At 50.6% G+C, this 23,570-nt stretch overlaps 1 protein-coding gene across 1 annotated transcript in view; it reads right to left on the reverse strand.

Moving 5' to 3' along the window:
* Window positions 1-23,570, reverse strand: part of Cngb1 (cyclic nucleotide gated channel subunit beta 1) — a 69,767-nt gene that overhangs the window by 31,525 nt on the left and 14,672 nt on the right. The window contains 7 exon segments of the mRNA XM_010617236.3: window positions 509-671; window positions 4,065-4,185; window positions 4,187-4,323; window positions 9,046-9,091; window positions 9,474-9,576; window positions 17,214-17,300; window positions 18,770-18,929. Coding sequence (XP_010615538.3) covers window positions 509-671; window positions 4,065-4,185; window positions 4,187-4,323; window positions 9,046-9,091; window positions 9,474-9,576; window positions 17,214-17,300; window positions 18,770-18,929 — 817 coding nt within the window.

Raw genomic sequence — 23,570 nt, forward strand, 5'->3', positions numbered from 1 at the left:
AAGAGAACGCCAAAAAAGAAAAAAAAAAAAAAAAAAAAAAAAAAAAAAAACAGCCAATTTTTTGAACTAAAAATAGGCTAAGGGGCTGGAGATTTAGCTCAGTGATGCCACTGCCTTCCTCGTAAGAGCAAGGTCCCAAGTTCAATCCCTGGTACCAAAACAAAAAAATAAAAACAGGCTAAGGATTTGAAGAGACATTTCTCCAAGGAAGACATACAAACGGGTGTATGAGGAGGTGCTTGGGGCTGAGGTACAGAAATATCATAATACTACACCTTCTATCCTACCGCTGAGGGTATTCAGGACAGGGCCTCTTATGAGGCCCTTATAAAAATCTCTAAGCCAGGAACAAAGAGAGACAGGAAAGCGGTTGGTGTCCCCATCCTGACACCACCTTGCTATGTGACTTTGGGCCAGCTGCTTCCCTCTCTGGCCTCAGTCTCTTCATCTACCAAATGGACAGGTGGCACCAAGCTGAGAAAAGCCTAAAAGAACCATAAAAGGTCACCTGCGGGGCCCTGAAGCTGAGCCTGGGACAGCAAGTGTGACGGATGTGGTAGGCGAAGGTGCTGGCCGCCCAGGCGAGGGTGGCTTCTCCTCCTCCATGAGGGGACGGCTGTCGGCATCCGTGTCTTCCACCTGCACTTCAGGGTGCTCTTCTGTGGCAGGCACTTGGGAAACGGAAGGAGGGATAGGGTCAGGGAGACAGAAAAGCGGATCCGCGGGCCTGGCTGCATGGGAAAGTCAGATGCCTGGCACAGGTCTGATGAGGCCTCTGGCAGCCTCAATCACTGAAGGATCCAGGGGTGAGGTCCAAGAATGCATGGTCCTCTGAGGGCCACAAAAGGAGAAGCCAAGTGCCACAGAAGCCACCCCAAAGCCCAGCCTGGTTTCTTTGAGACTAGAGGGCAGCAGTGACCAGTGGGTGGCGACACTCTGAGAGGACATGGGAGCCAGTCAGGGTGGGGTGGCAGATGGGGGCCTAGTCTAGCATAGCCTGGGTCCGCTGCTGCCCCTCTCGGAGCCTCAGTTTCCCCGTCGCAAGGTAGAGGTGGCAATGCCTTCCAAGCCTGTGGGGGAGGGGTGCGTATCAAGCACCACCCCTGCCCATGTAGCAGAGTGGGCGGCTTCCACAGAACGCGTTAGCCTTCGCTTCAGTCAGCCCATTGCTGGGCCTCTGAGAGGCCTTGCTCCACACCTCAGAAGCAGGACTTCCCTGTGGGGCAGGGGCACAGCCCTACCTCAGCTCCACCTCTCTGCTGCAGGACTGGGACAGGTCTGCCCTGAGTCCAAGCTCAGGCTGGGGATGGTGCCCTACCTCCCACATACCACGGGGAGCAGCACCCAGCAGCTCCCAACCCCAGGACTGTGCATTAGCAAGGCAGGAGAGGGGGAGCGTTTGGGAATAACTGGATTTGTGATCTTTATTCTCCCCCAGTGCTGGTGATGGGACTGAGGGCCACAAGCATGCCATGCAAGTGCTCTGCCATGGAGCTACATCACCTGCCCCCATTCATGTGCTTTTTTAAATGATCATCGTGGAGAAAACCTTCACTTAGTACACTTGCTTGTACTTATTTTATTATACTTTGACAGAGGCAACAAAAGGAAGCCTCAAGACCTTTTGGCATTTGTTTTACTAAACTCCAGGCCCTCTAGGGAAGAGCAGGAATGGGGACATATTTTTAAACTTCAAGAGAAATCTTGCCAGACTGACAAGAAATTCCCCCAGACTCTGAGAAGGAACGGGCCTTGCCCTGCCGTCCCACAGCCCTGGAGGGGTGAGCTGGGTGCAGGGCATGGGGCAGCCAGGTCATCGTAGCTCTAACACACTCAGGGCATCTGCAGCGAGCTACCTCAGAGAGCCAAGGAGGGGCAGGTGTGCCCCAAGCCCTGCCCGGCCCTGGGTCAGGTCCTGCATTTCTCCATCCCCCAGGAGAGAAGGGAAAAATCCTAGACTGGTACTGTGTTCCATTTCCCACCAGCTCAGTATGGTGGGAACTCAAGATAGAAATGCTATTGATTCATGTTGTGTTGAGGTGTAGACTAAGAATAATAGCATTCGAAATATAATCATTTTACGTTATTAAGTTGGTAGAGAATATCTGCTGTCAAATTTGTCAGCATTTGTTTTGCTATATATATTTTGTTAGTTTATTTGTTTTGGAAACAGGGTCTTATTATGTTCCCCAGGCTGGCCTCAAACTCCTCCTGCCTCGGCCTTCCTAGTAGCTGAGACTCTAGGAGTACACACCCTGTATTAACTCTTCTGATTTTCCCAGCTGTTCTACAGGGTGGCTGTTAGTTTTGTTCCATGTGTGGGAGAGAAACTGAGGCACAGAGGTGCTAGAGCACCTGCTGCAGAGCCAGGGCTGGGACCCAGCTCAGAAGGTGCCCTGTGGTCTCACTGCCAGGGGAGCAGCACTCTTGCTCTCCCTGCTCACGCCCCTGTGGGGAGAGCCTGCAATCATCACATGCCATACCACTGCCTGGCAGCAGGGGGCGCGGGGACCAAGGGGCACCCAAGATGGTTTGAGGCGTCCAGATCAAGGGAAAGGATAACAGAACAAGAACAGGACTCCTGTTTGAAGTCTCTCTCCATCCTGAATACGCAAAGGGGAGGTCTCAGGTTGATGCCCCCAGGGCCTCACTTGAAGCGTCTCGGACACAGCTGAAGCCCTTGGGGCTGAGAATCCAGGGCTCTCTGAGCCCCACAGGCCACTGCAGCCCCCAGCAACTCTTGGTCTATTTTGTTTTAGTGTCTGTGGTTATTTCTATTGATGTGGTCTATTTATAGCAAGCAATGCTGGTTTTCCATTTGAATAGGAATAAGAAATTTCCCTGTTTAAATACATTTAAATAGAAAAAGAGGCACCTGAGAGAGAAAAGTAGAAAATAAAAGTAGAGTTGGTCCAGAATGTAACAATAACTGGGGGAGTGGTTAGTGCGGCTGGAGGTTGGGGGGACCCTCTGCAGAAGTAGATTTAAGATTTGTCACAGGAAGACAGAGCCTGGTTACCACCCCTTGTTACGCAGGTGACCTGAGTGCCACTTCCCCCACTCTGTGTCATTGGGCACCAGGAAGGAGAGAGAAGAGGTGGGGTCTCCACTGAGCCAGTGTTTGTTCACCTCCCTGGACTCATTGCAGTGTCATCCACAGGTGACAGACACGTAGGGTAGGGGGATTTCAGGCAGGAAGCGATCGTGGATGAGTCTGGAGGCACAGTACTTCCCCTAGCACCTTGTTCCCCAGCCCAAAGGCCCAGGGACCTTGTCACAGTTAAATGGCTCCAAACAGGCCCTCCCTCTGTGCTGCCCCTAAGGACATGGCTTCTGTGAGCCTGCCTGCCTATACCTGGCAGCTGCCCCTTTCCTGAAGTGGGATCTGCTGAGCAGGTATCAACAGTTCAGCTCCCAGCCAGGCAAGGTGGCCCATGCCTGGAATCCCAATTCCTTGGGAGCCTGAACCAGGAGGATCCCAGTTCAAAGCCAGCCTGAGTAACTCAGCGAGACACTATCTCAAGATAACACAAAAAGGGTTGGGGATGTAGCTCAGTGATAGAGTGCTTGCCTGGCATGTGCAAGACTCTGTTTTCAGCCCTAGCATCCTTCCTCTCCTCCCCATCCTGCCCCCCAATCTAGCTCCCAGCAAACTCAGCATCAGCAGATTCTTACTGCAGTGTCCCCCATTACCCTTCCATTTCCCTCCAAGTGTCCTCCTTTCCTTTATTTGTTCTCTGTTCGAGTTTCATGGCTTGGGGATCTGAATCGAGTGACTTGTTTTAATTAGAGTGTGAGTGAGTGACTGTGTGTCTAAAAAATGATGACTACCAAAGCAATTCTGTAACCCAAAGAAGTGAACTGCTAATTGTGGAATTTTAGGCATAAAGGGAAGGGGACCCAAATCCCTCGAGTGACCGCAGAGCAGAATGAAGAAAGAGAAGGTAGCTTTCCATGAAGACAGCACACCCACAGCCACACATCCATGGAGGAAGATGGCCCAAGCCATGCAGAAGCGCAAGCCCCGGCACAGGCGTGCTGCACAGTGAGGTCACTCACACTACCTAGGCGACGGATGGAGGTCCTGGTCTCCTTGGCGAAGTTGGAGTTGGACAGAGCTGTTCTCCGAGAGACGAGGACAGGGATGCGAGTGACTGGAGGGCGGTAGCTGGGCACATTGGGGAGGTGCTCTGCCAGGTTTTGGGGGGCAAGCCTGGGGGCCACCTGGCCAGGTGGCTGGTCCCGGACCAGGTGGTTCAGCTCCATGTCTCGGCCTGGGTGAGTCATAGTTCTGGGGCCAGAAGGTCGCAGGCAGAGGTGTGACTGCAATCACAGTGTGGGGAAAACGTAAATTAAATGGCTCCAATACAGAGCACACTGGAGGCCCCCTGTGTTGGCAACAGCCCTTTGCAAGGTTGAAGCATCACGTTTGTCCTGAAGTTCAACATCAAAATTCACCGAAGCAAGTGGCTGGCCCACCCCACAGCTCCAAGGGACAGCACCAGATCCCCCCAGCTTCTCGCGCGCTCTTTCCTTACCAAGCATAGTAGCACTTCCTGTCTTAAATTAAAAAACAGACTCACAAAACCCAGTACTGTCTCTCGGAACCACAGAACTCTGGGCTTGAATAATCTTAGCCCGGTACAATTTTCTAGTTGCAAGAAACCCTAAAGGTCAATTAATTTCACTTCCAGCCAGAAGCAGTCACTTTCCCTAGGGCCCTGGTGCAGACTAGGCTGCATCCTGCAATGACCGATGACCGGAGGAGGTCTGAGCCCTCCTGATGGTCAGGCCTGCCCCCTACAATCTGACTTAATGGGCCAGGTGACGCCTGTCCAAGAATCTTAAAGTCTCCTCCGTGAGACTCTAAACTAGCACAGCCACTGTGGAAATCAGTACGGACATTCTTCCAAAAACTGAAAATAGAACTGCCATGATCCAGCTGCCCCACTCCTTGGTATACACCCAAAGGAATGAAGTGAGCCTACTACAGGGATATTGGTAAACCCACATATATCGAAGGACATACAATACATCACAGTCAAATACGCAACCAGCCTAGATGCCCATCAATTGCTGAAAGGATAAGAAAACTGCAGTATATTTAATATCACCAGGGAATATCATTCAGCCATTGGTGTGGCAACAGTACGACAAAAACTCTCAAGCTTTATTTACTCTTAATTTTTTGAATGAGGCACCTGACAGGCACACAGCAGCTGGACGCCACTGGCAAATCCAAAAATCCAAAGAGTTAGGTCACCTATTTATTATCGACCTCCACTCGAGAAAACCTGACTACCAGGCCGGGTTTTGAGGTGGGGCCGAGGTTATGCTTTTATTTCCACAGGTTATAAAAAGTTTTGGGTCATGACTCAAAACATAAAACTAAAAAATGAGCCAGAAACAAAAGTTTGTTACTCTGGGAATCACAAAAGACATAAAATGCCTACATATTGGCCGTCCAGAAGTTCCTGTGACTGTTCCGCTCCATTGCCTACCTGGGGCCAAATTAAACAGTTAACTGATGAAGGTCAACAAGTGGTTCAACAATCAGGACAACCAGTCACATCGACCACTTGTTTTTGGCTATGCTATCTTTAACTACTACACAGGTTCGTTAAACAGGTTATACTTATTGGGCTTGTATTCCAAATCCACCCTTAAATAAGATTGTTACCTGAAAAGATTATACTATCCCCACATATGTAAATAAGTCCATCTAGATGCCAGGAACCTATGATGATCATGGCCCTTTTAGGCCAAAAAAAAAAAAAAAAAAAAAGATAATTAAAAATTATACTGTTAAAAGAAAAGGTTTACCTATTTATATTAGATATAAAAAACATTATCTTAAAATAGCCCCCCAGGCATGGCTTTTGGTAATTCAAAATGCTGCCAAAAATTACGCCCTAAAAGATTGTTTCTTTTAAGTGTTAAAGCGTTTTAAAAAATTAATTCAAACAAACAAACAAAGTGCTCCTGATCTTCCACCTTGCCATACACCATTGTTAATCATCTCAGTGATTGGGTCCATTGGACTCAGTGCAGAGGTGAAACTGCTCAAATATTACTTAATACTTGCTATAAAGGTGTCATTGATTAGAGTCCTATGGGCTATGCTCAAACAGGGGTTATGGCTTTGATCTAAGATGGCCCAAAAAAGATCACACGATCACTACTAATAGTAAAAAAAGTAAGTCAATTGTGTGGCCTGGAGGTGGATTTGCTGCACCTAGCCCACATTTGCCCTTTCACCCTATCCAGTTTCATCTTTAAAAGGTGGGGGCTGCCCTTAAACCCTTAAAAACATAAAAAGATAATATATAAAAAGTCAAACTAATAATCATACTCAATTATCTTTTACGATTATAAAACCAGATATATTCAAACCTATGTTCATCTTCCTTTTATGTTTATGAGTGAGACTGCTACCTAAAATTAAACAACAGGGTTGATAACTTGTGTCAATTGTTCCTTTCTTACCTGTCTAAATCGTACTATAATGTTTAACATGAGTTCTCATAGTCTATATTCTAAAGACAGAAACAGGTGTATGGCCGCCTGTACACGTGACTAGGCAATGGCAGGATTCTCCTTCTAGCTTGATGCTACAACAAATTCTTAAAAGACTCCTAAAAAAAACATCCAAAAAGATGATGGAACTGATTATTGCAGCTGTTCTCAGGCTAACAGCCATTATAGCCACGGCAGCGACTGCTAAAGTTGCTCTCCATCAAGCTATACAAACTGCTGAGTTTGTCCAAGACTGACATAAAGATTCAAAAAAATTATTAACATCACAACATCAGACTGATAATAAACTTTCTAGCCAACTTGCCAACCTGCAGCAAGCTGTTGTAACGATGGGTGATCCAATTGTTAGTTTACAGCGCCAGATTCAATTGCGCTGTGATTCAAATGTATCCACCTTTTGTGTGACACCTATGCCTTATAATAAAACCGTATTTCCTTTAAAAAAGGTTAAAAAACATCTGCTTAATCACAAAAATATCTCATGAGATTTTAAAAGTACAAAACCAAATTAGAGAGACTTAGCAAAAACAATTAGAGATAATTAATGAGACTGATCTTGCCCAAAGAGTAATCGATGGTATTCAGGATTTAAATCTTTTCTCTCATTTAAAGGCTATGATAGGATCTTCTGTAGGATTGTTATTAATATCCATATGTATTTATATTATTTTCTGTATAGTCTAGGGGAGACGCCAGTGTCAACAAAGAGTAGCCTCTCAACAAGCCTTTCCTTGATGCTACATAAAAAAAAGCAAAAACAAGTATAAAGAAAAGGTTACATTAAAACACAGATTAAAAAACTGCAGTTGTGCTTCCCGCACACAGAGCCACAACTCAAAAGTTCAAGGCTACAGTCTTAAAAACCATCCGATAACATTCTAAAAAGTCTGTTTTTAAAAAATATATAAATAACTAAAACCAGGTGTTCATAAAAAATATTCTCTAATGCTTTGCTAGAGATAATCTATAAAAAACTGTTGATTCTCATGAAAGTATTGTGCATGCATCTAACAACACCAGGGTTGCTGAGAGTTGGCTGCCTTTGCCTGCGAGAGCTTCAGCCCTCTACTCCTTGACAAAACTACATTCCTGCCGTCTGCTGTTCTTCGCGTCCCTGATGACAAGCCATAAAGAATGAACATCACTGCATGAAAATGGATGGAACTGGAGAACATGGTATTAAGTCTGGCCACAATGAAACCCACATTTTATAAAATTAATATGCATTAGTAAAACATTAAATTAAAATCTCTCTCCTTATGATTCTAATGTGCAATCAAGTTTGAGAACCAGGGTTCATGGATGTCACCTTTCAGTTGCTAATGTGTAGACACATCCCCAGGAGATCTTTTATAATGCAGATTAGGATTCCACAGGTCTGTGTAGGGCCTGGGACTCTGCATTTCTAACCAGCTCCCAGAGGGCACCAAAGCTACTGGACCTTCTGAGAGTGATGAACAAATGGCCACGCCTCATTGCTTCTCAGAGTGCTGTTCCCAGAACAACTGCTTCCAAGTCACCTGCAAGCACCACAAGTGCACCTGTTTGGTCCTGAGCTTGCCCATTGTGTTACGATCCTATATCAGGCCTGGGCTCAGGAGGTCCCTACAGACTCATGTTGAAGTTCACAAAGACCAGTTGGGTTAGGACAGGGGCCAGAGCCTTCTCAGTGGCCAGATGGAGAGGTCACACATGGTCGCCTTTCTTACAGACTCCTCCCTCCAAACCACCCACAATGCTGGGGGGCCTCTGATGCGCTGTCTCTGCTCCTCTGCCAACAGGCCATGAGGTAGATACTGATATTGTTCCATTTTTCTCTGTTTGGGAGCCATGACTCAGAGAGGTCACAAAACTGGCTCTGGGACACACAGTGACGAAGGGGAGAGAAGATAGGAGTGAATGGCAGAACTTCTGGCCAAACCAAGTACACAGTGAGCCTCAATTTTGTCATTTGCAAAATGGTCACTCTGCCTTACCGGGTGGCTAAAGCACCGGTGGGTGGAGGGATGTGGAGATGTGTGAGGTGCACAAGGCCACAGGCCTCGTGGGTGCAATAGCCTGGCTCCTGTCGCATGGTTCCCGGAGTGCTCAGCATTGAGGGTGGGGTGTAAATCTCAGCAGAGTGAATGTGCTTGGTACAGCCTGGACACTCGGCAGTCAGGACAAGCTCACAGAGAGATGGGGACCCACTTGTCTGCAGATATGTTATGTCTCGGCCAAACCCCCACTTGGCCCTGGGCTGCATTCCCATTGGAGAGAAGATGGGAGGAGGGACTGATGGAGGCAGGGCTTCCCAAGCCGCCCCCAGGAGTCCTGGAGCCTCTGCTATTCCTTGCAACCTTGGAGAGATATCATTTGGCTGTGATAATGTGGCCTCAAGACACAGAGGATGGGTTTTGCCCAGGACAGGGCCAGTGGGGCAGCAGGGAGGGAGAGGAGAACGGTACGAACGCCCCAGATAGAAGGTGCCCTGAACATTCTGGTATGCAGAGCCTGAGCCCCACCTACCTGCTGAGCACACAGCCACAGCCTCCTCCTCCTCCCCCCGCAGCTCCTGCAAAAGAACAGAAGACACAGAAGCTGGAACAGTCACCCTCCTGACCGCATCCCTCCCCACACCCTGAACTTCACAGTGCACAGGCCCTTTTGGATTTCCTACAAATCCCCAGCAGGCATCTATGGCCCCATTTATACAGGTGGCCACCGAGGCTGAGGGCAGTCACATGAAGACTCAAGCCCAGGTCCACCTGTCCCCCAACCCCCTCCTGACAACATGTGTCCCCTGGTAAGGAGTGTGACCATCAACCTGCTCCCTCTGTCCATGGGCATCTCACCAGCTGAATCCCTGCCCACCCCTGTACATGCAGTGGACAAGCCCAGTCCTCCACAATACAAGCCCAGGCCCGGTGGTACCTGGCACCTGGGGCTCTCCGTACCTGCAGCGAGGCCTTCTGGCACTGGGTTTTGCCTATGTCACTCTGGCCCACACCTGCTTGTGCCACCAAACAGCTATCCAGCAGGACACTGGGACCCAGAGGGCTGGCAGGAAAGAGCAGAGATTAGAAGGGCTCAACGTGTCCTGACCCTCGCTGACAGCCAAGCTCTGGGCCAGAGCAGGGAGCACAGAGACTCCCAGGGCCAAGTCCTCACTTGATAAGGCTCCCAGGGTGGCATCCTCCTCTCATTCACCCCCTCTAGATGTGCTCAGCCAGGGGTGGGATACACAGAACATGCCAGGACTCTGCTGGGAAGGGAGACTTCCTGAGGAGGCGGTCTATGGGCAGGGCCTCGAGGGTGATGGTGTTAAAACAAGGTATAGGTGGGAAGGACAACGGGAAGGGCTGACAACATTTGCCAAGAAAAGTACAAGGGTGAAGGGTGCTGGGAGGAGGGGCCCACAAGGCCCTGTACCCGTCTCCAGGCCACCTTGGGGCTGCAGGCAGGGTGGGGAGTGGAGAACAGTGAAGACCAGAGGGGTGAACTGACCTGGCCAAAACCACACAGCAAATTATCCCAAACCACACAATCCTTGACCCTCAGCCCTGGTTCTCTCTGCTCTCCGAGATCAGAGCCACAACTGCAACTGTTGAAAGTGTTCGCGGTCCCTGGCCCAGGCAGCAGGCATCCATGAGTGACAGGGCCAGGGTGAGGCTGTAGCAGACCGCAAGGACTGTAGCAAATGGGAGAACTCGTGTCCATCTGAAGGCAGCAACCTGTTCCACTTGGACTAGAGACCTGGAGTGGCCAGATCTTCCAGTTTTTGAGAGGAAGCTAAATCATACATTTATTTCAAAAGTGGAATTTCCCCAATATTTAGATGCTGATACTTAATTCCAATTAATTTGGATATTAATACATAAATATCACAAAAAGCCTGTCTCCAGGCAAAGTTGATCTCTTAGATGTCCCATGTAATTTCCTGATTAAAATGACGGCTCAAGATCAAGGGCTTCCCTGAGCACAGAGCTGCCTACCTGTTATCCCAGCACTCTGAGGAGCTGCAGCAGGAGGATCAAAAGTTTGAGCCCAGCCTGGGCAACTTAGCAACTTAGCAAGACTCTCTCTCAAACTAAAAAAGATAGAAGGGGCTGAGGATGTAGCTCAGTGCAAAGCCTCTCACTTCAATCCCTAGTACTGAAAAACAAAGCAGACAAACAACAACAAGAAAAAAAAATAACAAAAAAAAACAGGGGCCTAGGCTAGGCATGATGATGTATACTTATAATATCCCAGCATACAGGAAGCTGAGGCAGGAGGACTGCCACAAAGTGAGGCCACAGTGAGATCCTGTCTTGAGAAATTTAAAATTTAAATTTAAAAAATAGGGTCTCATGTGAATTTTGTAGTTAGAATTAGTCCTACTTCCTGACAGACTCATGTCATCGAGGTACTCATGGAGGATGCCACGAGTGTCTGCCACCCAGAAATCGGAATTCACTATCCTCCACCCGGGGGCCAAGTCCCTGCCATCCTGGGGCTGAGGAGGGCTGGGGGTTTATCTCAGTGGTTCTGCTGCCTGCCTTGCAAGCGCAAGGTTCCTAGTTCAATCCCTGGGCCCCCCCCCCAAAAAAAAAAAAAGATCCAAGGGGGGTGTTGGATGGGATTGCAGCTGAGTCCAGCTGGGAGCAGGAATCAGCCTGTGAACCTATCACCAAGCAGCTCCCATGGGCTGTATGCCAGGCATGGTGCCAAACATTTGCACCATGGTCTCCCTGGCTCTTCACCCAAACAACCCTGAGAGGCAGAACTAGGGCCCAGAGAGGGCTGATGGCTAGTCCACAGTCACACAGCCTATATGGGGCGAGCCTGGAAAGTTCTGAGTTCTGAGTCCCAGAACACTTGCTCACCACTCTTCTGTGGGTCCTCTGGGCATCCACACCGCCTCATGTGCCCTGGAGGAGTAGGACAAGTGCCCAGATGATCTGAGCACCCAACTTACTCCATTTCTCTTATTTTCACTGGGAAGGACCTGAATAATCAGGAGAAGAAACCCGTCTTCTAGAGGTTCCAATCCCAAGAGCAAGGCTACGTTATGACTTTCACAGGTCCTGAGCATGTTAACTTTCATAGGCTCCTTCTCCTCTAAAAATCTAAAACAAATTTTTATGACTACATTCATATGTAGACTAATATATTAATATTATACCTTCCAAATTTTTCTGTGTAAAAATTGTTGGTTGTTGTGTTTTGTTTTGTTTTGTTTTGTTTTTTGTGACAGGGTCTCACTATGCAGGTCTGGCTGACCTTGAATTCACTATGTAGCCCAGTAGCCCAGCCTGGCCTTGAACTCACGGAGATCCTCCTGCCTCAGGCTCCTGACTACAGGCATGCGCCACCATGCCCAGCCCTTTTAGACTTATTTTAAAAGAAATTAAAACATTCTCAGGCTGAGGGTGTAGCTCAGTGGTAGAGCACTTGTCCAGCATGTGTGAGGTTAGGGGTTCCATCCCCAGCACCACACACAAAAAAACAACAATAACAAAACCAAACACATTCTCATGGGCCCCTAGAAGAATCTGGGTATGGTGCCTACCTTGCCTGGCACAGATGAGTTAATGAGGGCCTTTCCCAATGTTGACCGAGGCCACTGTTCAGTTCTCAGCCTGCCAATGCAAAGGCCCAGAAACGCACCACCCACAACCCAGCCAGACCCTTCCGGGGCCTGTTCTTCGCTGAAGTGGGCCAGGAAATTGCTGTATGGTCTTGGGCAAGTGCCCTGGAAGCCCCCGGGCTGCCTCTGCCTGCTCATCCATCCGATGGGCAGGTCTGGCCCAGGCTGTACCCCCTGAGTTATTTGAGTGAGGTCAGAAGGGACATGAGAATCGGATGGGAAGTCAAAATAGACTGTTGGTGTGGTTCTCGGGATTCTTCTAGATTCTTTATCTCTAAATGCAGAAAGCACTTTCCGTGTCTACAGCACTTAGTGTTCACTTTGGGGCCAGCCCAACACAGGACAGAACCACCCACTCCGCACTACCCCGGCACAGCAGCACTGGTCACTCAGGGCGCCATCTTGGAAGCCCACGGCCCCAATCTATGAAATGCGACTAGCAATAGAATCTGCCGTTCTGACTGCCTTAGCACAGAGTGTGGCCCAGGAAAAGGACTGATCAACTGTCAGCTGGTATTATTATTGCTCTTGTCATTATTCTCAGTCCCAAAGGAGGCAGCAATCTTCAGAGTTGTGAAATCACCCTCGTGGATTGGGGAATATTTCACAAATTGCCTCAGGTATGGACACCCGATGGTGGCCCTGTCAACATCACCAAAAAACTGGGGTGGGGGGTCTGTGTCTAAATCCACGTCACCCCACCTCAATGTTGCGCTCAGTCCTTCTCACCCAGCCCAGCAGCAGCAGCCCACCAAATACTAGAAAGTGCCAGGTCTCAGGGATCTCCAAGCAGAGGATCAAAGTGTGGCCAAGGTGGGCTTTGCAAGGCCCCCATGGCCTCCAGGTTGAAGCTTAGGATTAGTAGTGGCAGCCAGCTCACGAGGGTCACCAGTCCTCTCTTCCTCCCGCAACCCCCTGCAGCAAGCTCTGTCCCCCAAGGTCCTCACATCACCTTCAGCAGACTGTTCCCTGAAATGCCGACCCCGAAGAAAGGAAGGAGAGAGCCCTCAGGCAAAGGCAGCACCTACTTGGGTCTGTCTGTCTTTGCCAGCAAGGAGGCCCATGATGTAGGAGTTCAGCTGGGGGCCGGGGCATTCATCCCAGGTCTGGGGTTGGTCCCGCACCAGGAGATTTGGAGAGTCCCAGTTCGGCCAGGAGACCAGCTCCTCAGCCAGTGTGGCTGGGATGGCAGCAGAGCCACCAGTTCTTTCTGCTTCTAATCAGAGGTGCAGGGAACCCTGCAGAAGTGCCCCAGGGAGGCCAGGTGGGGACCGAAAGGCCACAGTTGCTAGGAAAAGCCGAGCTGTTGCCTGAAGAGATGAGGTTGCTAGGCGACCCTCTGCATTACCAGGGCCCTCGTGTCATCAGTCACCTATGCCTCTGTGAAGCTGGCCAAGGGCATCCTTCCCCAGACAGTGACAGCCTAGCTCTGCTCGTCCAAGCCTCACGCCCTCTGGCCTAGCCCTGGGACCACACACTCTGTCACCACAGGACAAACACAGGAGAAACCTTGTTTCTCCTGGGCCCAGGGACCAGCAGTTCCCTGATTTTCAAAGTCTCAGCACAACTGTGTGAAAGGAGCAGAAAACCTACAATGGAGGAATGACAGCCTCTTTAATAGAGGATGCTGGGAAAACTGGCTACCCACATGTAGAAGATTGAGTTTAGACCCATATATCTCACCATATACTGAACTAAAATAAAAATGGATCAAAGATCTAAGTGTTAAAGAAGAAACGCTTAAATCTGCTGGAAGATAAAATAGGTAAAACTCTTGAGGACATAAGCAAGGACTTCCTGAACAGAACCCCAATGGCACAAGGAGTATCAAGAACCAACAAATGGGATCATAATAAATTAAAAAGCTTTGGTACAACAAAAGAAATAACCAACAGAGTTAAGACAGTGTGAGGTTCTACTGAAAGGGAAATTTGCCAGAGGACTATTCCTCAGAGGACTAACATCTAGAATAGAATATATAAAGAGCTTTTTTTAAAAAATTAGATCCTTTGGGCTGGGGATTTAGCTCAGTGGTTCTGCCACCTGCCTCACAAATGCAAGGTCCTGAGTTCAATCCCCAGCACCCAAAAAAAAAAAAAGAAAAAAAAAGTCCCTTCAAAATAAAAGACCCTATCAAGAAAATGGGCAGCTAAAATGAATAGACATTTTCAGAAGCATAAATGGCTAATACATATATGAATAAAAGTTCAACATCACTGGCCATTACAGAAAAGCAAATTAAAGCAACATTGAGATTCCATCTTACTACAGAAAAAAGAGCCATCATCAAGAAATGAAATAATAACAAATGCCGGCGAGCGCAGGTAAAATGCAGTCCTTCTACATTGTTGGTGGAAATGTAAACTAGGACAAGCACAACTATGGAAATCAGCATAAAGATTCCTGAAAAAATTAAAAAATAGAAATTCCATTTGATCCAGCTATTCTTCTTCTAGGTATCTTCCTAAAAGAGCGAAAGACGTCCTAGTACAATGATGCGTGCAAGCCCATAATTTTAGCAGCACAATTCACAATAGCTCAATCTTAGAAGTAGCCTCTATGTCCATCAACAGTGAGTGGATAAAGAAAGTGTAGCTTTGCATACCCAGTGGAGTACTACTCTGCCAGAAAGAAGGGTGGATCTGAGTCATTGGTAAGCACCTTGAGACTGTAATATTACATGAGATAAATCAGACACACAAGCTTAAATATCACGTAGTTCCTCTTGTATGAGAAACCCCAAAGTACAAATAAAGAGCACAGCAATAGATGATAGAAAGCGGGGGATTTTTTTCAAACAGAAAGGCGAGCAAGAGATGGAAGGAATTGGGGAAGGAGACGGCGGAAAGGGGATGAAAAACGGAATTGGTAGGAAAACATGGGACAGAGCTTCTGCAGAGGGAAGGAGAGCAAGAGATGGGACGAGTGAGGAGGGCAGGAGAGGAGGGGAGGGAGGGGAGAAGAGAGCTGGGACGCGTTGTGTACAGGGACCTCCTCCCCGCAGTAAGGGTGGCCATTATGTACTGCACATGTGCGAAACCTTTGCGTGAGTGTGTGCTGTGCTGCTGTACCTGTGGGCAACGCTTCTCTGAGCACGGGGTCAGCACGGACAGGAGCCAGTGTGCACAGGGTTCCTGTGTGCACACACGTGTGGGAAAGTGCTGAGTGTGCGCGTGCACATACGCAGAACACGCGCGTGCCCGCACATGCAAGTGTGTGCGCACCTCGGCATGGGCGTCTGTGCCCCGAGCAGATGTGCAGGGCGCGTTTGGGTGCACGGCACTCTGAGGACACGTGCTGGGTGAGTGCGGGTGTTGAGCACAGCTGGTCTCAGCTCCGCGCAGTGGAAAGGACCGGGCTTGCGGGCCGATGTGCCGGGCACACAGGTTTAGCGGGGTGAGACTCAGAGCTGTGCACTCTACACAGAGACAGGTGGAGAGCAGAGGGCAAACCAGGCTGCACCTGAAGTCTCCCTTTCACTTCGGGGTGTGGAGGGGAGGCCCAGAGGGCAGAATGAGGGAAGCAGCTTCATTCTGGTACAAGAACAATTTCACACTCAGAGGCAGCTGGCTGGGACAGACAGCATTCCAAAGGCGGTATGAGCTCCCCACCCTTGGGGGTAAGCAAGTACAGGCTGCGTTCCTCTGGCCAAGATGGGAGAGGTTAAACATGACCTTAGCAAGGTGGACTAGGAGCAGATGCTACCCCACAAGCGTCCAGCCCTGAAATCCCATGTTGGCCTCATGATTTAACCCCTCCTGGCTGGGGCTAAAAGTGGTCCTTTGTGGAAATGAGAACATCGTGGTCCTGGACGGGCACTCTATTCAGCCAGGCCTCACCACACCCTCTGCTGGGGCTCCTGTGAGCCCCTGCTGTGGACGCAGGAGCTCTGAGCGGGCAGTTGCCCCTTGCCTAGGCTCCTTAGCTACCAGAAGCAAAGTGGCACTTCTGCTGCTACCGCCTGGGCTCTAACAGTCATGGTGCCACCCTGCCATGGGCTACAGCCAGAGGGACGGCTCAGGGAGGGGGTATGGGCCGGGGGTCACCACAGTGGGCAGTGCGACGAGGTCAGGGAATAACTCAAGGGACCTGGAGCAGGGGAAAGACTTTCTCACCTAATCCCTACCAGCCTCCTCAATGGTTCCCTCACCTCAAGCTCTTTCCAACACAGCTGCCCTAACGCACTACTCTCCTGCTCACAGACCTTGCCTGGCTCCCCCCTGCTTTTTGGAAATCAAGCCCAAGGCCTTTACAGCCGTGGCCCCAGGGCCCCACACTCTTTTGTCTTATCTCTCTCTTTCAGCTCCTCCTCAGCTCCCTGGTCCTTGTAACTCTCCTCTGGGAACACTCACTCCCTGGCCATCTCCTCCAGCCCCCACTGTCAGTGCTGTCTCTGTGACCTGACTTTGCAGCTCCAGCCCCTACTGGGCTCAGGTGGCCCCTGCCTGTACCTCCTCCTCTCCCCCCTGAGCCACCTGTCTGTCCAGCCTCCTCCACGCTCACATTGCCACAGCCTTCTCTCTTGTGCTTTCTGCTCTCCAGCTGTTAACCAGTCTTTTCCTTGTGTTTTACTGCAGAAGTACAGATGTGGGCGAGGAATCAGCCACTAACAGACCACAGAGAAGAATCCAGAGCGGCCTTAGAGGAAGCTGCAAGATGGCTGGGGTGTGTGTGAAGGGGGAGATGACCATGGCTCTGTTAATAGGAGGGCCCACTGCGTGTGTCTATTTATGCATCCATCCCTGCATTTAGCCATTGCTTATTTAGTGCCTACTGTGTACCAGGCACTGTCTTAGGCTCTGGGGACATGGAGGTGAAGATACCCAGCAGCAGTCCCAGAGTGTGTACACATGCATGTGTGTTGGAAGGGGGATGTTGAGTGGTGAATAAGAGGATTCCCATGGGGTCCAATATAAGCATATTGGGGACCCCAGCTTCTGCCGCTGTGTCTGGTCAGAGTCCAGCAGCACACAGCGCAAAGAGGTACTCCCTTGAGCAGTGGGGAGCCCCTCGCTGAACCCCACCTCCCTGGGAGAGCCCTCAGCCCAGCAGACGGGTGGCTTACTCAAGCCCCTGCTCTTCCTCTTCTTCCTCCTCCTCCTCCTCGCCATCCTCCTCCTCTTCTTTTTCCTCTTGAATCAGGGACAGCTCCCTGAGTTTGGGTTGGAGATAGGAGTGAGCCCCACCGCAGACACCCCGAGTCTACCTCTTGCTCCCATTTTCTGTAGCACGTCCCATGACTGCTAGCACCTGGACTCCCCAGCCAAATCTTGACCTGGGGATCCCATCTGTGCAGCCCCCACCCAGCAACCTGAGGCTCTCAGTGGCGACAAGTCCTCTTCACTACATGAGGGGCCTCTCCCAGCCCCCACTGTCCTGTGGTGACGCTGGGCCTCTCTGGTGCTCAGTTTCCCCATCTCCTCTGGAGGGCTAGAAACCTCCCAGCTTGAATAGCTGTCACCAAGCACCACTAGTAGGAACAGAGATTGTGCCATTCCTATGGAGAGTGATTTGGTGATCACTGTCATTGCTCTGAGGACCCCGCGGGCCCCCTGGAGTCCGCCCTGCAGAGGTGTATACCTATGGGCGCGCACACACATACAGACAGAAGAGCTTGCCACAGAATCATTCACAATAACGAAATCTGGGGATCAACTTCCTATAGTTAGACCCACAATGTCCCTCAAGAGCCCAAATGTTAATAGTGTGTCCCCCGGACTAATGCACCTGGAAGGCATTGACCCTTTAAGGAATGGGGCCTTGTGGGAGGTCTCAGGGCACTGCCTTCTTCCCACTGGAAGGCAGTACAGGGACTGCAGCCCCATCTTCTATTTTTCTTTCTCTTCCCTGACATGAACCAAATGCTTTTGCTTTGCTGTACACTCTCCACTGCTGAGCTGCCTCATCAGCAGCCCAAAAGCATGGGGCCAAACTGCCATGTTCTGAAACCTCTGAAACCATGAGCCAAAAAACTTCCTTCTATATAACTTCATTTCCTCGAGTGTTTTGTTACAGTAATAAAGGTAACGTACAGTCTAAATAACCATCAGTGGAGGATAGGTTAAATAGATCATGGTATGTCCAGGTGATGGACTACTATGCAGCCATAAAACAGTGAGATGCCCTCTATGTACAGAATATGGAAGGACCTCAGTGTATATTAACTGAACAAGTATAGGAAGGTGCAGATATGTGCATATGCTATGCTATCTTTTACACATAGAAGAAGAGGGGAGTGCATGCTTGTAGGTGCCCACATTGTCTCTGGAATGGGACAGAAAAAGCTGGTAGCTAACATGCCCATGGGGAGAGGTAGGGGAGGCATGCTTGGCTCCTCTCTGTGCCTTTTTTTCCCCTCTAGTACTAGGGATTGAATCTAGGGCCTTTACACTAAACTATATTCCCAGCCCCTTTTTGTTTTTTATTTGGAGATAAAGTCTCCCTGAGCTGCTAAATTACCCAGGCTGGGCTTGAACTTGCCATCCTTCTGCCTCAGCCTTCCAGGGTGCTAGGATTATAGGTGTGCACCATCACACCCAGCTTCCATGCCCTGTTTTACCTGAGATTCTGTACTGTGCGCCTGTTGTTTCGTTCTTTCCTGGGACTTCTTTGGGTTCTCACCTGGTCATCTCTACCACAGCCTCATTCTCTTCCTCGTACACCAGAGCTGCCTCTGTCCCCTGTGGGCTGGTGCTGCTGTCCTGCTCGGTGCCCTCCCAGTGAGGGTCAACCTCTTCAAGGACGAGATCAGACTCCATCTGCTCCATGGGAAGGATGCTGACTGGAGGGACACAGAGGGGGCCTTTATGGGCTATGGGAACAGTGGGCTTGAACCCCTGAATCTCAGGGCCCTGAGAGAGCCTTGGCCATGGCCAGTAGCACACGAGCTCCTAGCAAGCAACGGGCAAGGAGGGCACCATGGTCAGCACAACCACTGACTACTGGGCCAGGGCTCATGTGATGGGTTGAAGCCCACAGCATTCACCCTGTATCCTTCCTTTATTTCATCTCTTTTTCTTTTGACATGGAACTTTAAGGTCGATCAAGTTTGTTTCTCTCTGAGGCCTCCTTCTTAGAAGTTTGTGCTGGAGAAAAAAGTGCTCCAAACCCCAGCATCGGAGGTGGTGCCTGACAAGCCAGCATGGGGCTGCCTGCCATGTCCAGGTGTGGGATGGTCCTGGTGACAACATGCCCACAAGCTCAGCACTTGCATCCGGTAGTCCTCCCCACCCTCCTGGCTCTCCCAGCTCCACCCCCAAGGGAATCGGTGGAGGGGTGGGTAGGAGAATCCTCCCTTCACAAAGAAGCCTGATTTTCAACACTGCTCCATGCACCCTGACCCTGACAATGAAAACACCCAGGGCCCGGAAGTCTGGCAGAAATGAGTATAGGAGAGTCTCAATCTGAACCCAAGCCCACATCGGGCAGAAGTCAGGGACCAAGAGGCTGCCTGGACACCAGGTGTCCCCCCAAAAGTTAAAGGGGTCTTGGTGGCCCTCGAGCCAAGCATCAATTAGTAACTGTGACTTTAAATTGAAGCTGGTCTCAAGGCTTCTTTTGTGACCGTGGAGGTTACTGGTCATGGTGTAGCACCATAACAAAGACAGCAATAGTAAGTACAGCTACGATCCCAAGCCAAGCCCTGTGCTGAATGATTTACAAGGATTAACTCTATTAGTCCATACAGCAACCTCTGAGATGGGAATAATTACTATTCCCATTTGATTTCTATACTTTTATATCTTACCCTGTTTTACAAATAAGCAAACTAAGAAATTGAGGACCACTTTATTTTGGGGGGCACTTCTGATGGTTCAGGCCTGGGACTCCCAGCTTCCAAGTACAGATATTACCCCTGCTTCCCAGGGGAGCCCCCTGCCCACCCTGAACAAGGCTGTCCCACGGGGAGTGCTGGCTCCTCCAGCCCTGCAAATGTCCCTGGGGCCTGATCTCCCTAGAGGGTCTGAGGGAGGTTCCTCCAACCCCAAATCCAGAGGAGGGATGTGTTGGACGTGAGGTTCTATGTTGCTGTCCACAGTGGGGTGGCCTCTGCGATCCAAGCCCCCTGGGGTGCAAGTTGCTGCCTGGGCACATCAGGGGACATCCAGGGCACAGAACATTCCCCAGCCTGAGGACTCTTTAGCTTTATAGCACCCGAAAGAGTGAGAACAGAACTTTCCACATTTTACAGACCAAAGAGCCAACCCAGCCACACAGGAAGCTGGAAGCAGAGCCCGATGTCCTATTCCTGACCCCCGATTCCATGGAGCACTCGATATGGGGTGTCTGTCGTGAGGAGTGAGGATGCCCTTGCCTAGCTGCTTAATTATTTCTTTTTAGATACTATGGATGGAAGCTTTCATCTCTGCAGCAGACCTGCAGGCCCCATCATAGACTGTCCCCAATTTACAGCCGGAGACGCCCCAGCTCTGAGAAGAGGATGGTGCCCAAGATCCACAGCCAGGAAGGGCAAGGAAGGGTATTCTGCCACATGGCCCAGGGCAGGGCCCTGCAGGACTAGGAAGAAATCACTGTCCTGCTCTGGAGCTCCAGCCCCTCTGAATCTCCTGGATTCTCCAGGGCCCCCGGGAACCCAGATTTGAGGGATCCATTCTGACCCCTGCCAGTGGAGGCCAGCAGCCCCATGAAGAAGGAGCTTTGTCTCTAAGACCAGCCAGAGAGGAGCCAAGGTACACAGGTTCTAGGTCACCCCAGCCCCAACCCCAGACCCTGGGTCACTAACAAAGCCAGAGCACTGGCTCGAAGCTGTACTCTCAGGCAGGTCCGGGTTGTGGACACCCCCCTGCCCCCAGTCCAGATGACCTGGCCCTGAAGCACTGGCCTCTCACTCACTGGACATTTCTAGAAGCAAGGCCCCTGTCCCTCCCATCATGAGAATTATAGGGGGCAGTGGGCACCTCTGGAAGAGACAGGCTGTCAGGCTGCCCACACTCTAATCATGAGGTCTAGGGGTGCGACATTCTTCATAGTCGCTCCCATTTGCTCTAGTTGCTTTGATTGCTTTCCTTGCCTCCGTTGCTTGCTCAGCCCCAGTGTAATCTTTGTGAAGTCCCTCCTCACTCAACCACCCACCATGGCTCCCTGCTGCCTATAGCCTAGTCTTCTCAAATCAGGCCCCAATAATCTAACTTTGCCTTCAGTATCAGGGACTCCGGGCTTCGACTAGCTCAAGTGTCCATCATTCTTCCCTAACTGCTCTTACCTCCACGTGGTTTCTCACTTTATTCCCTCCGCTGCAATTATTCTGCTTCATTGCCAGTTTGAGAACCAGGGCCTCAAACCCAAACTTAAATGGTGGACACAAATGAAGGGACGGTGCCATTGGTTTTGAGCTGTCCTCATAGGCACAGTGTGGGTCCCCCACAGCCAGCCCTTCCCACTTTCTGAGCAGGTCAGACTTCCTCTATGCAGAATCTATGCTTTAAAAGTTGGTAACTAATTCTAATTTTTAAAATCACTCCTTGGCCCAAACAAAGACATCAGGGACAGCTGGGAACTCAGGGCCCCTGGCTAGTTCCTCCCTTCCTGTGAGCCCAGTACCACCAGCCACAGCCCATTCAGTCCAACCCTTTAAAACCTACACACTTGGTTCAGCCTTGTTCCAAGCAAGAATATCGTGCAATCACAGGTGTGAAGTGCTAATTCGTTATTTTTAATGTCAGTTAAAATGTCTGCCCCAGTCACAGGTAGTTTCCAGTCCTTTGAGGAGGGAAATATGGCCAGGCCTTAGGAGGACCACTTCTGGGAGAAACCGGGTCCCCGGAGGTGTGGCATGTCCTCAAAGCAAGGCGTTCAGTGTTGAGGCCTGTGTGGGGATGTGGGCACCCACTGTGCAGCCTAAGTCTCATGGCTGCCCATGCCCAGCCCGCCCCTTGCTGTGGTCTAGCTGCTGCCTCTGCCAGGCACCCTGAGAGGAGCCTCTGGGACAGAATTGAAGTGGGCCAGGACCAGGGATTCCCGGCTCAAGCAGGGTGAGGGTCAGTGGCCATCTCTCCCCCTCCCCTGGGACAGTCGTCTCTTCAGCCTTCTGTCCTTCCATCCATCCATCCATTTGCACATCTGTGCTCTCCCAGATCCCCTTCTCCCCTGCTTCAGAGGCCTCCAGGTACCACCACCCCTGAAACAAAGGAGAAGACAGAGGATGGACAGCTGGGTGGGCAGGCGGAGGGGTGGCTGGCTGGCTAGGGGAGGCAAGGGGACAGAGGAGGGAGCAGAAGAGACACACTTGTCCCCATACCACTCAAGTTACCTCGGGAGGTGGCTTGAACAGTGTGCTCACCAAAGATGTGCCCAAATCCTAAGCTGTTACCTGTGAATGTGACCTTATTTGGAAATAGGGTCCTTGCAGGTGTAATTAATTTATGGATTTCAAGATGAGATCATCCTGGATTTAGGGTGGATCCTAAATCCAGTAACAGCTGTCCTTACAGAGGACAGGAGAGGGGGATTTGACACAGATAGAGAAAAGGCCGCAAGTGACTGGAAGGCAGCTAGAGCCAAGGAGACCTGAGGATGCCAGCGGTGACTGGAAGCCAGGAGGGGGTGAGGGACGCTCCCTCAGAGCGTCAGGACGGGCCAACCCTGTCAGCGCCTGGATTCTGCACCTTGGGCTCCCAAGTCCTGAGAGAACGCACTTCTGCTCTCCTGAGTCAGGCAGTCTGCGGTCATTTATTACTTCTGCCCTAGAAGTCGGACCTGCCTGTGCTGCAGGCCCTGCGCCATCTGTCCTCATTGCTGTCTGGTTCCCACCTGTAACCACACACTCCAGGACCTGCAGGGAGGCCCTGCCCGAAGCAGGCTAACACCACCATCACCTGGGGGCTGTAGAGCCTCATACACGGTGGGGAGCAGCCCTGGGATCTCCACATCCAAGGCCGGAAGGCCTGTGTCCAGAATGGTATAGGGGCTACCACCAACTGCAGGCCCTGAACGCTGCTTTGCTCATTGCTAGAACCCATCGCATACCAGCACACTGTGGGCTGCCCCTTATGTTTGTTGAATGAATGAACGAATGCCTGTCCATCAAATGCCTTCCAGGAATGAAGAACAGATTCTGCCCCTTGTCCTCCCTGCCTGGCCTTTGTCCTCCATCCATCAGCCCTGGTTCTGGGCTGGGGCAAAAGGCATCATTACCTCCCAACCCAGCCACAGTGAGGGGTCCCCTCCCAGCTCAAGGGCGCTGGCATCTGTGGATCTATCTCCCCCAGGGATACCTTGTCCCTCTCCTTTCCCCAGACCAGGATGAAGCTTAGCCAAACTGAGTCACCCAGAAGGCAGGGTCAGGGCCGCTTTCCCTAGTGCCACCCATGGGAAGGGGGTGCCCATCTGGGGGCTGCTTTCTTTGGGTAGGTGTTAGATATCAAGCCTGGGTCATTCTGGCTCCGGGCTTAGCTCTGGCTAC

The sequence above is a fragment of the Fukomys damarensis genome, unplaced genomic scaffold (genome assembly GCF_012274545.1).
Source record: "Fukomys damarensis isolate Sample0158 unplaced genomic scaffold, DMR_v1.0_HiC HiC_scaffold_32, whole genome shotgun sequence".
Classification (NCBI taxonomy): domain Eukaryota; kingdom Metazoa; phylum Chordata; class Mammalia; order Rodentia; family Bathyergidae; genus Fukomys; species Fukomys damarensis.